The sequence below is a fragment of the Carlito syrichta genome, unplaced genomic scaffold, assembly GCF_000164805.1.
Source record: "Carlito syrichta isolate Samal-C Ts95f unplaced genomic scaffold, Tarsius_syrichta-2.0.1 Scaffold304241, whole genome shotgun sequence".
Lineage (NCBI taxonomy): Eukaryota > Metazoa > Chordata > Mammalia > Primates > Tarsiidae > Carlito > Carlito syrichta.
In genome coordinates, this window is record NW_007248337.1 from 483,533 (window position 1) to 500,087 (window position 16,555).

The window sequence follows — 16,555 nt, forward strand, 5'->3', positions numbered from 1 at the left end:
CAACATCATAACTAGCACATAGTACAACTAGGCAGATCTCATGCTTAAACGAAAATGAAGGTCACAGCACTTTAAGGGAAAAGATATAAAAACATCACTCAAAAATAAAAGTCACATACCACAAGGGTCAGAAATGGTCCACTAAAGATAGGTTATACAGGATTTAAATCATACAGAGGGACATGTCATGGGCACAATGACGAAAAGAGAAATCATATTGCAGAAGGAGAAGAATGGGGGGCCAGCAGCCATCAATTTGTTTTAAGTCACTCCTACCCAAGGAATTTGGTTCCAGGAGGCCCCAGCTGAAGGATGCGGCTGACCAAACTTTCTCCCTCATTAAGTGGGGGAGGAGCCGTTGGCAGGTGAAGTTTACTGAGTACATCCAAAGCAGCAGTGAAAGAAAGAACATAAGTAAGCTTCAGGTATTGTTTTCCACAGAACCCCAGCATCACCAGCTGATCCACAGGGTGAACTTTGGTTTCACACTGCGTTTGGTTCTGCCCCCTCCATTGGTCACAAAGAGCAAGGAACCGAGACCCAGAGTGTACAATGGAGGCGCTTCTGTGCAAGGAAAGCACTTAGCTGTCCTGTCTGTCCCTCTTTAGGTTCACTGCCAGGGCACTAGCCAAAAAAAGGGAGGGAAAATTCTCTGCGAGAAAGACAAGCTCTTGGGAATATTATAAAAACTCTGCTCTGTACAGAGGTCAGATGTTTTCATGGATATTCCCCGACAGATTTGAAGATTATTACACAGCCTAAAACTACCTGAGCGAGCATGAGGGGAAAAGAGTCTGATACAGAATATGAGAAGAATCATCGGGGAATTGCTCCAACCCTGATGGCATTTTCTGATGCAACCCAGAACTTCACAGGCTCCTTCTAAAGCTCTGGTCTGTCTGACAGGAGGACATGAAGGGGTGGTTTCTACCGTAGGGGAATATAAACACACCCCTTTTCAGGTGTGGAAGTAATTTGGAACAACCTGCTGATAGTTTGCTCCAAATTACAAAGCTTTAGAACATTCCCTGAGTTCTAAAGCAAGAAATCCTCTCCTTAGTGTGACATCGACAAAGTCAAAGTTCATGTTTATTAGGATTTTCTCCCAGCACCAAGACTTGATATGACAAGACTTAAATACAATTGATTTGTTTCAAAATGTTTTGAAACTTGTCCCCTTCCAAAACTTCATCCTTTTATTAGTTTTCAGCTGTAGGTATTCAATTTTTTGGCATGTTGAGATGCCGCTTACAATAACAGCAGCTGTACAAACAAACAGAAGAAAGAAGAAATGCTAATTTCTGCTCAAGATTGCCAAAATGAGCATGGCGGATGTTAGTCTTGATGTTTTCATCTTAATGCAAAATCTGACTAAATAGACTGCCAATGTAATTTTAAGGCTCAAGACAGCAATTTTGATAGCAGAAAAATAATTACATAGGCCACATCTTTAGGTATTCTATTAAGGCAACACTGCTTCCCAAAGTAAAGGTAATGATTCTGTTTCATAACTATATGAGAGTTTTAATTTATGTTTGGAATACAGCTGTATTTTTTCTTTATGACTTTGCTACTTAATTCTCAGATGAGAAACAAATACCTACCATCAGCTAAAACATGGTTATTCACATTGGGAGTCTGGCAGCTATTATTACATCCAAAGAGAAAGTATAAAATCCAACCTGAATGTTTAACTCCTTAATGCCTTAAAATAAGAGGCATATAAGTGGAGTCAAGCACTGAGGCACTACTTCCAAGATTGCTTCCATAGGAGACAATCTTCTTTCAAATTGGTTTGACGTACCTTTTTCCATTCCGTCCTAGTGATTTCATGTAGCGGACACAAGCTCATCGGTGACTAAGTGGGAAGCTTATCAGAAACCCTTACCCAAGGAACTGAGCACCAGAAGGTCCAACTTCGATCAGGCGACTGGCCAGGCCCTCTCCTTCCACCATCGGAGGCATTGTTGCCAGTCTGTGGCGTTTGACCAGACGGCAGGTGACACGTGTTGGGGCAGTACATTTCCGAGGCGGAATAATGATTCGGAGCCCGTTGTGTCTGCATCCTCGCATAGCACCACCTCGGGCATCCACCATGAAACTAACCAGGAAGCTAAAAATTGAAATAAATATTAGCTATGCTTTGAAATAGCGAAGACAGATAAGCTTTGTCAAGTTAATTTTTTTCCCATAATGCTTTGTTCTCAAAGCATCTCTTTTTCATTTAAATGCATGGTGGTAAAACATTTGTTTTTAAAAGTTATTTTACTTTCTATCAATGTCTTGTTTTAATTTCTATATTATTTTAATCTGTAAGGAAGAATTCTAATTTTTGCTGACAATGAGGATATTAAACATAAACTGTAAATTAAAAATAAGCCAAATTGATTTAGAAAAAAATGGAATGAAATTATATAAGAACATCATCAAATTCCCTGTTAGTATAAATGCAAAGATGTCTGCTCCCTTAGATGTATGTCCTGAAAAATTCAAATGTTGAGCTACCATAAGGACAGAGCAGAGAGGAAAGACCAAATTGCAGCTTCTCTGCTTCCTGTTCCAGCATCATCTTACCCAGGGTACAAGTTTTTAACCTATTTACTTTCTAAAGAAGAAGGAAAGTAAAGTAATTGAATGTTTTGAATTGAACCAATTTGTTGGTTAAAATTCAGTTTGTAACTTCTCAGGTAGGAAACTCTCTGCCATACCACTCTGGACAGGGAACAACAAGAGTCCCCCTTACTCTGTTTTTGAAGTGAAATTCAGAAGTGGGAAGCCCTGAGCTCATGCTGTTGGAGGGTATGTGTGTGTCATGATTTTCTCCCAAATTACCAAAGACTGTGAAAAAGCATAGCTAATAATTTAGAAATGTAATGGCATCTTTATTATTTTTGCTCCTTTTCTGCATAGCTAATTGCCCATGAAAAGGAGAACTATATTCCAAGGTGACTTGATTTGTTTACATGTACCAAGAGAAACGATCTGTCTTAATTTTGAGATTATTTCCTTTGGAATGGTCTTAACAGATCCTGATCCAGCTTGATTTAAATGCTTGTCATTTGGTTAGCCATAATGCTTAGAAAAGTCTCTTAGGAATTCAATTTGTCAAGGGGCAAAAACTAACCAACACAGCAATCTAACTGTTGTACACACACACAAAAAGACATATACAAGCTGTGTGTATGGTCTTACACAGATTACATTAATGTCTTTTCTCATTTTCATTGCATTTGCAAGGTTTTAACAGCAAAATGGAGAGAGGAAAGCAACATTTAGGTGTATTATGGATCTACTTATGACTTAACCGTGCAGAACCATGCTAGATTTGCCACACCTAGATATTGCCTCCATGACAACACTGAAAACATCTGAAAGGTGTTTCATCAAAGTAAGTTATAGGGTAAAAACACAAAACATTTATGTTATTATCAGACAAATGAAGGAAAAATATCTTAGCATCCTCTTTATAGCAGAACACAGAACTCATTAAACATGCCATTAAACAGAAATCCTGTTGCTAGTAATAAAAAAGGGTGCAAAAGAGTCCAGAGTGCCTGTCTGAAGCACATCATGCAGGATGAGACCACAAGAGGAGGTGGCACAGTCCTCCCCACATGCAGGGGTCAGGCGAGACCTGCCACTCATACCCAGCCTCCGAGTTCTCAGGAAGCTACTCCTTCCTGTACTGGAAAATACAATCAACATTTCGGTACTGAAGTGTTGATGTTCCTGGTCTTTATCAAAACATAATGAGAAAATGTTTGCTGCTTTTCTTTTTGCAAGTCTTTAAGTATGAATTCTTGAAAAACAGTTTTTAATTTAACTTTTCAATGTACTACGGTTCAAAAGAATGAAAAAAACCTGGCAATACTTGTTTCAATTGATTCTATTTCCAAACTCATTGCAATATTTCTGATTCATGGATAATTAAGATTAAAACTTATTTTGATTTTTTTTTTCATCTCTTCACCTCCATTGGTGCACAGACAGGAACTCAAACTAGTAAGGAAGTATTATAATACATCTGCTTAGTGTCATCAATTCTCAATATTATTTGTACCTTTGAAGTCATTTAGGAAATTTCCACCCTCATGCTGCCTGTTGTTACATCTCCACCATATTTACTCCAGTGATGGTTTATGGCCTATATAAAATTAAGTCTACACCTAAAGAACATGTAGAATGTCTTCTGGTGGTCCCTTCTTTAAAGAGTGAACTGAAATAGCTACTTTCTTCACTGTAATAATGTTAAGTAATTACATATTAGATTACATTCCCTGATTTTATGTGTTTCCCTAAACCCTCTTTTGTTCTCACTTGCTCTATGATTTTCACTTTTATGCTCCTTTCATGCAACATGTGTTACCCTCCTAGGGAGCGCCAGGTGCCCTGCTAGGAACTGAAGATACAAAAAGAAAAGAAACAGCAGCTGCTGCCAAGAAGTTTGCGGTCTAAGGCTCAGATGTCATGCGATGGTTTCATCTGGCTTGGAACTGCCTACTTTCTTGGTCAATGGGAAATGACTTTGTAAGTCCACACATAAGAGTCATAGAAGAGCTTTAATGGCAGTGACCATGTTCTCCTTGGCTCTTCCTGTGTCCCATAGTGCCTAGCACAGTGTAGATGAAGCACATAGTAGGTAGTCAATAAATAATTGCCAGATAAGCAAATGATTGGGAGAGTGAAAAGAGTAAGTCTTGAGAAGTTATATCTATTTATATCTAACAGAGAAGGCTAAAATAGGAGGAATTTAATTCTTTGGTTTCTGCACAATCAGAGCAGTCAGTATTCATTTCAATCATTATATTTAGAAGTAACAAAGCAGTTGAGAAGAACCATTCTTAGTGTTAAATATTCTTCTACAGAACTGTTCCTGTTCTGATATATAGAGAAAGACTCAATATATTTATTTTCCTTGATAGGGGATTAGCGGAAAATGGGAGTAAGCAAAAAGCCAAAAGTTGGAATCTAACAAAATAAACAATTATAGTAAGAGTGAAAATTATATGAAGAAAGACAAAAGATGGGGAAATCAAAGTAAAAGTACTTAAAGATGGAAGATGCAAGTAGATAAATTTACCTATCTTAAGTATCTCTTTGTCATTATAGATCTGGAAAATAATATTTAAATATTGTACCAAAGTGCAAAGGGAATTGGAAAAGTTAAGGTGCCTATATACCTAATCCAGAGGAAAAAAATAAATAAATTTCTAAAGAAAACAAGGTTTTGTATTTTTATCAAGTAACTAAAGGAAATGTCACAGACTAAAAGCAATGGCAAGGTATAGTGACAAAATTTTCTTTAGAAGGAGAAAGAGTAGCGGGAGAAGAATGAAACAAAAAGATTGGAAGATATGAAGAGCTAAATATTAATAGTCAAAATGAGTAAAAATGTTTATAAATCTAGCAATATAATATTTAAACCTATTAGACTCAAATAACGTAACTATCAAATAACTAATAAAAACACTTAATTTATGAAATGACAAAATAAAATAAGTCTTTTCTATAAGAAGGAATAGGAAAAATAATGACTGGAGTTTACATCTAGGTGCTGATGAAAAGTCTACCGATAAACGTCAATAGTTAATCTCAATAGTTTACAATATAAAATTGGGTAATCATTTGAGCATTTTCACTAAAAATATCAGAATATCAAAAAGTGTCACTATTTGGACAGGTGATAGAGTTAGGAGATAGTAAATCTACAATATATAAAACAGCTGCAAAATAGTAAAATGCAAATTGCAAGAGACCATTTACCCTTACGTAATCATGGGAAAAGGGAAAGGCTGGAAGGCGTGAATCATGGGATGAGTCAGTTCACATGCGAGAGTTGACTCATTACATGTGATTTTCCACATGTTTGCAGATTAAAAAATGGGAAAAGATAATGCCTATAAACACTTGGAGATTAAAATAATTAATACACCAACATATAATTAAATATGTCTGAGGAGATGGTATATGGATTGAAAGTCAGCTCTGCCGTTATAAGCTTTAACAATGAAGCCTCTTTGGTCAATGAAGAGTAATCCTGTTACCACTTTACATTACTCATGTGTGAGCAAAGCACAAAGAATTCAATTAATGCTTGTTCTCATTATTTTCCTTTTTTAATACTCATGGGATTTTATATATTTTGAATATTTTAAAAGTGATAACATAATAATATAATACACCATCTGGTAAAAAAATGGAGAAAACTGACATTTATTGAGTACCTACAATGAACCCAAAACTGTGCTAAGTAGTTTTAACATGATGATGGAGTTTTTATAAGTTTACGAAACTTACTACTTAAATCAGGTATAAAAATACTGTTACCACACAGCACAGGATAAGGCAGCAAATACCATTTTCCCTCCTGGGTCTAGATACTTTATCTCTGTCTTGAATTAATGCTGTAACCTCAGGCAAACCACCTAACATGTTTCCGTTTCTGTTTTCTTATCCATAAAATAAGAGACTTCCACTAAGTAGACTCTAAGTTGACTCCCAGTGTTAAAATTCTATGCACAGTTTACTGTTAACTAGGTCAGGAAACCAACTTAAGTGTTCCATTTCAGATGCTCTGGAAGAATTCCTAATTGGAAAATAAACTGCTATTGCTTCAAGAAATGTATGCTACTTTTGTTCTATGGTTAAAACAGCTGTTTTGCAGAAAATGTGTACACACACTGCACTAAACATTGACTTAAGACCATACAGACAAAAAATATCACGTAACACACTCAGCTTTAATTGCATTTCTTACTCTCCAAATGAAATCCAGCAATCATGCAAAGTAGAAATTCTTACTGAAGTTTTCTAAATTGTGAGATACAATGTTATCACAATTTAAAGAGAATAAAAGCAAAAGCAATTCACCATTGTTATGCAGATGACTTGCCTAAAAATATGCAATTTGATTAGCTAAACAGGTACATGCTTCAGAGGAGGCAGCAGAAAACAATGATTCAGTCTTTTGAGGACCACATCCTCCACCCCAAAAGTTATTAATCCTTAGTTGGACTTTTAATTCATCGGGACCATGGGGTGGGACCAGGAGGAGATTGCGGCATTCAGACTTAGTTACTGGGTGGAGGAACAGGAAAAAAATGTCATCAGGGTGCTTCAGTGATCCACGTATACATAGCAAGAGGGCCTCAGGTTAAATCAGATTTCTGAGGTACTGTGAGAAAACTACACCATGAGCTCTTTCTTCTCTATAAGTCTCTTAATCTCTTCCTAATACTCCAAATCCACAGACTGAACAATTCATAGAAAATGGCTTTGACAAAAGTGATTCACATTTGTTAAAATAACCAAATAATTATTTATCAACCCCTCTGTTCATTTATAAAAAGGTAATATTTGGTGTGTGTTTGAGAAAAAGTATAAGGATGGATATAACAGTTTTCAAAAAGAGAATCATAGAACAGTCTTTGTTATAGACTGATAATTTGTAGTATCATAATGGATGACTATACAAGTATAATTAAAATACTGTAATTAGCAGTCTGATTAAGACCTTTAAATATAACTTTATTTAAATAAATAACTTAGGATTATGGATATTCTTAGAACACTGACTAAAGTCACTCTATAGTTCAATTATCAAAATAGCAAAAGGTTGTATTTATAGCAGCACTCACAAGGAAATGTGCTATTAATACATCTTCAGCCTTTGCCTCACCTAGAATATGCTATTGAAAAGAGCCCAAAACACATACAAAAAAAAAAACCAAAACACCCTGCTAAGTACCACTTACAATCATAACCTTTACTCAAACTTTAAGATGGCTCAATCAATTTGCATAATTGTGGGGAATTACATTTTTTAGATTTATGTAGCATCTTTTCTCCCAAAAGAAAATGAGATGAGGAGACCCAGAACCAAGACAAGCAAGTCTACATTAATTTGGGCACAGCTCCACCTAACATCCATTGAAGTTAAAAACAGCCACTTTCTCTTCACAGAGAATTCAGCAATGGCTATGATTTGGAGAACATAAATCTTTCTCTTTACTAGGTATCATCACACTAAAGCATCCTGAGGCGGAGTATACGCAGAAGGAGATGGTGAAGGGTGAGAGGACTAGGCAACATGTTCAGAGAAGGAATATGCAGAAGTTCACCTGCTGTGGTCACGATCAAGACATGGAGAGGTGCGGCTGCAACAGAATAGATACTTTAGCACAGAGAAGGAATGGATAAAGTGAAAATATAAAGACGGAAATCAGAAGTGATTTTTACGGCAATATATAATTTATATACCAATACAGTATTCATTGAAAAAAATGGAAATACAAATGAGACATAGCTCTATTTAAGTGCTGAGAGAAGACAGGGTATGGAGCTTTGTGGCCATTCCAGTTGAGAGAACTGGGGCTGTGACAAAATCACTGGATATGGATTTGTAGCCTCATTCCACGTTGGCTTGGGAGGGCACTTAGCAAAGTCAGTGTCCAAGAAGTTACAAAACATCAGAAGGTAACAGAATGAAAAGCATAAGTCTTTGATTTGATGGACATAGTTTTGACACAAAACCTTTTCATTTATATTTTTATCACTTTAAAAATAATAATGCCCTCTGGGGCTACCACAGAAGAAATGCAAACAGAAATGGCACAGTTTAAAGTGTAGCTTCAACAACAAACAGTAGCATAAACTATAAGGCAGAGTAGGTAACATTAATTACCTACTAGAAGGTAACAAAAAGCTATGCAAGCAAAGTCTTGATGCTTTTGCCAAGACTTCATTTCCTGCTTTAGGGATTGCTCTCCTTCTCACAGGTCATAATGTCTAATCCCACTATACAATCCTGTCTTTCACTCCTCTCTATCTATAAGTCTGCTCTTCCTTAAAACCCTCCATAAGTTTTCACATGGTTCTTTTGTGTTTTCAACATCTAATGACATAAAAAAGTATACATATTAAATGGACCAGAAATCCAATCTTACAAAACAGTTGTTTTGTCACAAAACCATTTTCTTCATCTAAAAGAATTTGTCTTCATGTATCTTTTTTTTTTTTGAGTTGGAGTCTCACTCTGTCGCCCAGACTGGAGTGCAGGGGCCGCTCCCGGCCACCGCAGCCTCGACCTGCTGGACCCCGGCGATCCTTCCACCTCAGCCTTCCGAGTAGCCGGAATTACAGGCATGCGCTACCACGCCTGGCTGATTTTTTGATTTATTGTAGAGATGAGGTCTCGCTGCCCAGGCGGGTCTCGAACCCGCGGGCTCAGGCAATCCACTCACCTCAGCCTCCCAAAGGCACGGGATTACAGGCTGAGCCACCGAGCCCGGCTGTCTTCATGTATCTTAAACGACCCGCAAACCCTAGTGTATTATTAAATACATGAACAACTAAATAACTGCCATAGGTACTTAGATGAACATTTATGTTTTCAATTGAGTCTTAATTTCCTTTAATTTCAAATATTCCACTCTTGGAGTATCTTCAACACGTTTTTAAAAATAGACTTTAATTTTAAGAGCAAATTTAAGTTAACAACAAAATTGCCTTTAATATATTTTTATGAAAGAGAAGTTATTTAAAAGATCACCTTCTTGTGGACTTTAGTTAATGCATCATTGTGTAGTACAACACCATAAATTGACATTTAATTGTTGGCACTTGGTTTTCATCAAAACACTACAGAACCAAAGGTCTTGGGAATAACAATGTTTAAGATGACTTACAAAGCGAGCTCTTTCTAGGAATTGTGTCTTACATCTTCTAATTCATTATGCACTTATGAAATAAGGAATTGTAAAGTTAAATCTTTGCCCAAGCTTATGTTGGCATGATCAACTGGAAATGCTAGAAATAACTGTTGGTTAAAGCCATTATGAGAGGCAACTGTTTGAAAAACAACAAAATACATTATTATTAGTCTTTCTTTTGCCTGATATTGGCTGTGTCTATTAGGCAGAACAAATTTTTAAAATATTGATACTTATTCCCTTCTAGTCATGGACATTAGTCATTGGAAACATTCAGGAAAGGTAAAATAAAGTTCTAATACTGCTTATTGGTAGAAGCTATGTCTTCTATGAATCTAAAATTCTTTTATTAAATTTAATAAAACAAATCAGTGGCATGTGCATAAAAGCTAACTTTATTATCCCCTCTATAAAAGCATCATTTTGTGTTTGTGTGTTGGAGTCTCACTCTGTCACCCAGGCTGGAGTGCAGTGGCACACTGACAGCCACTGCAGCCTCGACCTGCTGGGCTCAGAGGATCCTCTCCCCTCAGCCTTCCAAGTAGCTGTAACCACAGGCATGTGCCACCATGCTCAGTTAATTTTTTTATTTTATCATACAGACATGGTCTCAGCATCATTCTTTTTTTCCTTACATTTTGGGCAGATTTTAGGAATTCATCCACTTAATTAAGGATAATTATATAAATATATATAGGTATATATTATACAGAAATATATAAAAAGTACTACTCAGAAACCTAGTGTATATAAATACAATTACAAGCAATCAGTATTACATGATATGATAAGACGAATGTTACTCATATGCATTAATATCATGGCAGCTTTAAAATACCATGATTAGAATCATTGAGTTTTAAATGGTAATAACCCATCCTACAGAGTCATCCATTGCATTGTGTTTGTTCAGATACTAGACACTAACAGATGATAATTTATCTGATAAAAATAACAATAAACCAAATTGTCATTTAGAGATTTCAGAATACATTTGGCTCGATTTATTTGCAATTTGTGAAGGATTTGAAATATGTATGGGGATTGGATAAATACTAATGTTTATACACTACTGAGTACTTATTCTTTCCAAAATACTAATTATTTAAAAATCATTTAATTCCTTTTTTTTTTTTTTTTTTTTTGAGTTGGAGTCTCACTCTGTCGCCCAGACTGGAGTGCAGTGGCCGCTCCCGGCTACCGCAGCCTCACCTGCTGGGCGCCGGCGATCCTTCCGCCTCAGCCTTCCGAGTAGCTGGAACTACAGGTGCGCGCTACCACGCCCGGCTAATTTTTGATTTATTGTAGAGATGAGGTCTCGCCAAGTTGCCCAGGCGGGTCTTGAACCCGCGGGCTCAGGCAATCCACTCACCTCAGCCTCCCAAAGGCGCAGGATTACAGGCTGAGCCACCGAGCCCGGCAGCATTTAATTCTTATGTGATCAATAATTTAACACTTATCTTACAGATAAGTAAGCTGAAACTCAGATATTTTACCTAAATTGTGCCTAATGTCACATATTGAGTGCCAGTGTCAGGATCTGAATTCTGATAGTTATGATTTTAAAGCACAACTTTAACCATTGTGTTTCTCTCTTTTTCACAGATTAAGTGTAAAGGCTGGTGCTAGATCTTACATAGCTCTTTTCCTTGGCACTTAGCAAATGTCTGGGACTTTGTAGAATTACACAAATGTGTGAAGAATGAATGCATATGTAAAAGGAAGAAATATAGTAGAGAACATTAAAGAGAACTAGGCATACATTAATTAACTAGGTTTCTCTAATAACCAAAGCTTTGGTAAGCAAAGTTTTCCTTTCTATTCGTTTATATAAAACATCAGGACTATTGACTTATAGAAAATACCAATGTCAAGGACTCAGCAACAGAGATTCTGACATAATTGGTCTTGATTGATGGCTAAGGCACCAGTTTTGAAATCACTTAGGTGATTAACATGTACAGCTAAAGTTAAAAATTATTTTTGAGTCAGTATAGCTGTCTAAAATTCATAATAAATTTGGTTTATTGGACACTGTGTTTTAAAGATCGTTGTCTTGAGACATAATTAATCCTTAACTACTTGAAGCAGTTGGTTCATTATAGGTAATCACCATGATTACTTATAGGTGTATCTAGTTTTGTCAATTGGTATGCAATTGATGCATTTAAACTGATAATTTTATTGTCCTTCAATAATTAAATAGCTTTTTTAAAAAGTTCCTTTCTAATGTAAATGAATTATTTTGAAACTTGAAGTAATACCAATACACTGACTCTTGTTAATAATAGTTAAAATAATTCTGTCACTTTGTAGGCTAAATATGGACTTTAATTATTTCATTATGGTTTTTAGATTCTTATAAATTATCTTTTAATACTCCATATCCAGGCTTCTTTTCTTTCTTATTCATTACTGTTGAGAAATTCAGTAGCAGAATAAGATGTTTTTAAATAATTTATAGATAATTTTAATTATCTCATTAAAATATGTAAATTCAAATGAGTTTTAATTTTTTTATTCCTCTGAATAACTCACATCATTTGTATTTAACAAGAAAAAGAGTATTATGATTATTTCCAATATCTATATAACTAATTTTATATTATATGAACATTTATTTAGGAGAAGATTAGACTAAGAAATGTAAAATGTTTAACTAAGATATATTGAAAAGCTTTCCCAAAAGGAGAATATTTTAAAATAATAAAAACAGGAAAGGGTCTATTTCTGAAAATAATTTTGGAGTGTATGAATAAGAGGTTTGGGATAATAATTAAAACCAAAGTATTGCATTTTGGTGAATAAAATATGTAGGGCCTTTAAAAAAGTAATTAAATAAAAAATGGGAATTTTACATATAATTATTATATTACCATATTGTTTGAAACTACTAAAATGTAAGGAAAAAAAGGGTAGAATGTTACAATTTAAAGGTCCTTAAGAAATTTAGGTTCTACATAATTGAATAACAAAAAAAAATTTGAGAATTTTTGAAAGTACGACTTAAAGTTCTACTTTTTAATATGTTAATTAAAAGTCTGACTTTTTAATGAAAGTATGACTTAAAGTCCTACACAAACAGGCAGCATTGCTTAAACAGTGGTGTATATACTCTGAGTGACTTTAAGAAGATAACTGGCTGCCTTTTAATTTCCCTTTTTATTTATATCCCTACTTCAAACAACAAATAAATTCCTCCCTGTATTTGTGTGATTTGAAATTCTGAAAACATTATTTTAAATACATTAACATGTGAGAAAGGCATTTATTTCAAAGAAACAGTCAGTTAATCTTAATAAATAGAAACTTTCTAGAAACCAAAATGATCCTGCCCCTCTTTTCAAGATGTCTTAAAAAACAGCATGTGAATAGTAGAGAGGCCACCAGTATATTCTGGTTAGGTAGCAAGCTGTTTGACACAATTCTACTAGTTATTTTAAAACAATAGCTTTATCATGCTGAATTCAAGCCTTTTTGTTGGTTTATTGCTGTAGATAGAGTCCATGTTGGATAAAGCAATGTTATTTACAAGTTTAAACAAAGGTCACCTCTACTGTAAGGTAGCCATCAGCTAAAGCTACTGGACAAAGCTGTTATTTTCACTCCCATCTCTTTTTACCTCTTGATCTGGATACATAATATTGATTTACTCACCCTGAATGAATAGGGCTGGAAGAAAGAGCCACGTTGTCTAAGTTCTCAGTGCCCCAGCTTAGACGATAAGAGTTCCTTTCTGCCTCCTTGGCTAAAGCTGACACCTAAACACAAAGAACACTGGATTTAATAAAAATACTTTGCTCCAATTAAAGTAAAATATAATGAATCCTAAAAAGTGGCATCACTAGAGAGTGGCATTACCTAGAAAAATTTTAATTGAAAAATGTAAGATCAATGCATTTAAAATGAATCTTTTTGAATGCATTCCCTTTTAAATTATATTATCGTTATAAAATTACACTAGTGTAATTGTCTTTGAAGAGAACTGGTGTCCATCTATTTTCCTAGACCCAATCCTCCAAAAGTGACAAAATCATAACTAAAATTGAAGTATTGCAGAATAAACTTTAAGCTTTTTTCAACATATTGAAAGATACATTGACTTGTATCATTTGTCTTATACCTTAATGCATCCTACCTCACTTTTTCATTTAATAGAGGTTTTACTTTTAAAAACTATTTTTTATTATACAATCTGCACAAAAGAATTCAGTATGACTGAAGAAACAAGTAGTATATTTTTTCAGAAAAACTCTGCTCACTGAAAAATCTAGTGACCATTTTTCACGTTTTAGGAAAACCTCAGGTTTCTTATCCTAGCTTGCCAGCTGAATTAAGAAGATTCTAAAATTAATGAAAAAAAAAAAACACTTAACAACTTAACACTAATGGTCCAAATATTTCTTGGAAAAAAACCAGACTTTTTAATCCTATTAGATGACATTAACATTATCATAGAAATCAACTGTTTGTTTGCAAGAAGTAAATACAACAAATAATTTTTAAATGGAATGATCTTTTTTTAGATTAAAAACTTTCTCAGGACGTTTCTAGTATCAGATAATGTCAAAAGATAAAAGCTCTCTAGAAAGCAAAGACAAAGACAAAAATCACATACCTGGTGACTGGGGATCACAACCGAGTCGTCCATCATGGCACTGTCCCTCAGGTAGGAGGCATGGCTCAGAGTGTGAGACCTGTCGGAACTGAAGGATCGAAGGCTGGTAGGTTGGCAGGAGGTCATGGCAGTAGTAGGATTGGGAGGATAAAATGATGAGCCGAGCAGGAGAGTGAAAAAAGCGTGCTGTTAGCTAACAGTGCAACTTCCAGGGGGACACAGGTCTCTGTGTTGCCCTACCTCTCTGCCCAACAGCTAAACTAACACATCCTTTGACAGGTTCCTACCACTCAATGGCAAGGGCACAAGGGAATCCAGAAGTTAAAATTTGATACTCCTAATCTGATTCACTTTCTTCCCAGAAATGCTTGAAACCAGCAAATGTAGTTTACTTACTGCTAGTACAAGAAGTTCACACACAGGAAATAATTCCAGGATAGATTGCTTAAATCTGTATTAAAGGTAAATCTCCTTGCAACAAAGAAAAATGTTAAGAGGAAAGTAGACAGCCCTCCGAGAGAAGAACAAAATGGAAGCCGAGGTTTCATTTTCGTTCATGATTTTCCATTTTCTCTCCATGCCTCTTTCTCCTCCTCTCTAAACTGTGAATGAGTGAATGTTGGTGCATTCCCCTGGAAGGTACAGAGTGAAATGAACTGTGGCCAGAGCATGCTTCCTGCGGAAGTGGAGTTCCTCTTGTTTGTCTCTGGTGACTCCAACAATGCTATTCTCTCAAACGAGAGCTCTGGCCCTTTTGCATGTCCTGTGTGTGGTGAGTGAAGCACCAGAGAGTGTTGGTTGCCGTGGTGATGAGATGCAAGAGCACAAGGAACCGTTTCCAAGCACCAGCCCGGAACACAGACACACCTGCCAGCACAAAGACAAATTGGCAATGGACACTGACCAAAAATGAGGTTTAGCTTCAAAATGGGATTTAGGCCTTGATAATCAGTGCTTTACATTTTTGATAAGTCTGAAGTTCAAAGTTCTGAATTACATACTCAAATGTTATAGGTAACACGACATTCACATAGATGCAATTTCATTCCTTCTAAACAATTTGTAACATCAAATGACAAATAGATTGATAACTGAATAAGCTATATATTATGCATATTGTCCAAGAATTAAAGATCTGTATTCAAAATATTAGCCCAAAGCCCATAAGGAAAAAAAAAAGGGATATGCAAGCTTTCACAACATTTATAGAAGCAAGCTTTCATTTACTTTTAGCTAGTAGGTATTTGGCCAGTGAAGCACTGTAGAATTATGGACTAAATGTTAAGTTAGCATACTTGTTAGTAGAAATTACTTTCATTTTGAAAATATGTTTAAACTTATAAGTCATGTACTAGTATCTTTATGTGATGTCAATACAGGCAACTTCAATTGTCTTTGAGAAAATCATCACTTTTGCAGATAATGTTTATACATATATAAGCCTGTGTATTTATAATAAAATGAAATACAAATATAACCTGAGAATTAGCTATTTTGTACTACATAGGTTTGTGGAGAGGATTGAGGTTCCTGACAGAGTCAAGGAAGGAACGGCCTGGATGCCTTAGTAAATTAATCAACCGGAGTTTTAGCCCCAGCAATCGGAGGCAAGTTATATTATGGCTGATTTTGCAGTTTTGCAGTTGGCTTTTTGTGGTGTACTTCATAAATTGGATCAAGCTGCTGTGATGAATCTTGACCTGACCTTGAATTTGGGGCTGGGACTGGGATTAAACTATTGGGAAAAGGGTCTTTCATCTCAGCAAAGGCTTAGCTCAACTGGAAGAATGAATAACTTTTTTTTCGTGCTTTAAACAACAGAGATGGTAAACAATCACTTGAATGTGTTTTGTACCAGGCAGCACTAGAACAGCTATTCTAAAATACTATTCTACTTTATTTAGTTTTGAATTGGGCCAAGGAAGGGAAAACAGGAGCAGGGCCAACATCTTAAAATGATATGGCTTGTCTATGGGCTCAACCATCTCTCTTCATCAAGTGGTTTCTACTGGGCAGATTTGTCAATTACATACTCTCTATCCATGTATTTAGAATTCAAAGATTCAGATTAGCTTTACATATTTAAAGGTGCTAGATTAGTATGAGTCAAAAAGGACAAAAAAAGCAAGGGGCATTATAGTGTAGGACTAGAAATGCCTGCTCGTAAGAGCAAGTGAAGGTGCTATTACAAGGTGAACTGACTCTTAAATGCAACACTGGAATAGTA

At 35.6% G+C, this 16,555-nt stretch overlaps 1 protein-coding gene across 4 annotated transcripts in view; it reads right to left on the reverse strand.

The window, feature by feature from the left end:
• ANK2 (ankyrin 2) overlaps positions 1–16,555 on the reverse strand; it is a 93,530-nt gene that overhangs the window by 65,555 nt on the left and 11,420 nt on the right. For 3 of the 4 annotated variants that reach the window (XM_008059546.1, XM_008059543.1, XM_021713117.1), the window contains exons 4-8: positions 14,329–14,431; positions 13,368–13,471; positions 8,121–8,156; positions 1,889–2,113; positions 277–375 (exon numbers count right to left, since the gene is read on the reverse strand). In XM_008059546.1, coding sequence (XP_008057737.1) covers positions 277–375; positions 1,889–2,113; positions 8,121–8,156; positions 13,368–13,471; positions 14,329–14,431 — 567 coding nt within the window. The remainder of the gene's footprint in view (positions 1–276; positions 376–1,888; positions 2,114–8,120; positions 8,157–13,367; positions 13,472–14,328; positions 14,432–16,555) is intronic. The other variant, XM_008059544.1, reaches the window with a different exon arrangement.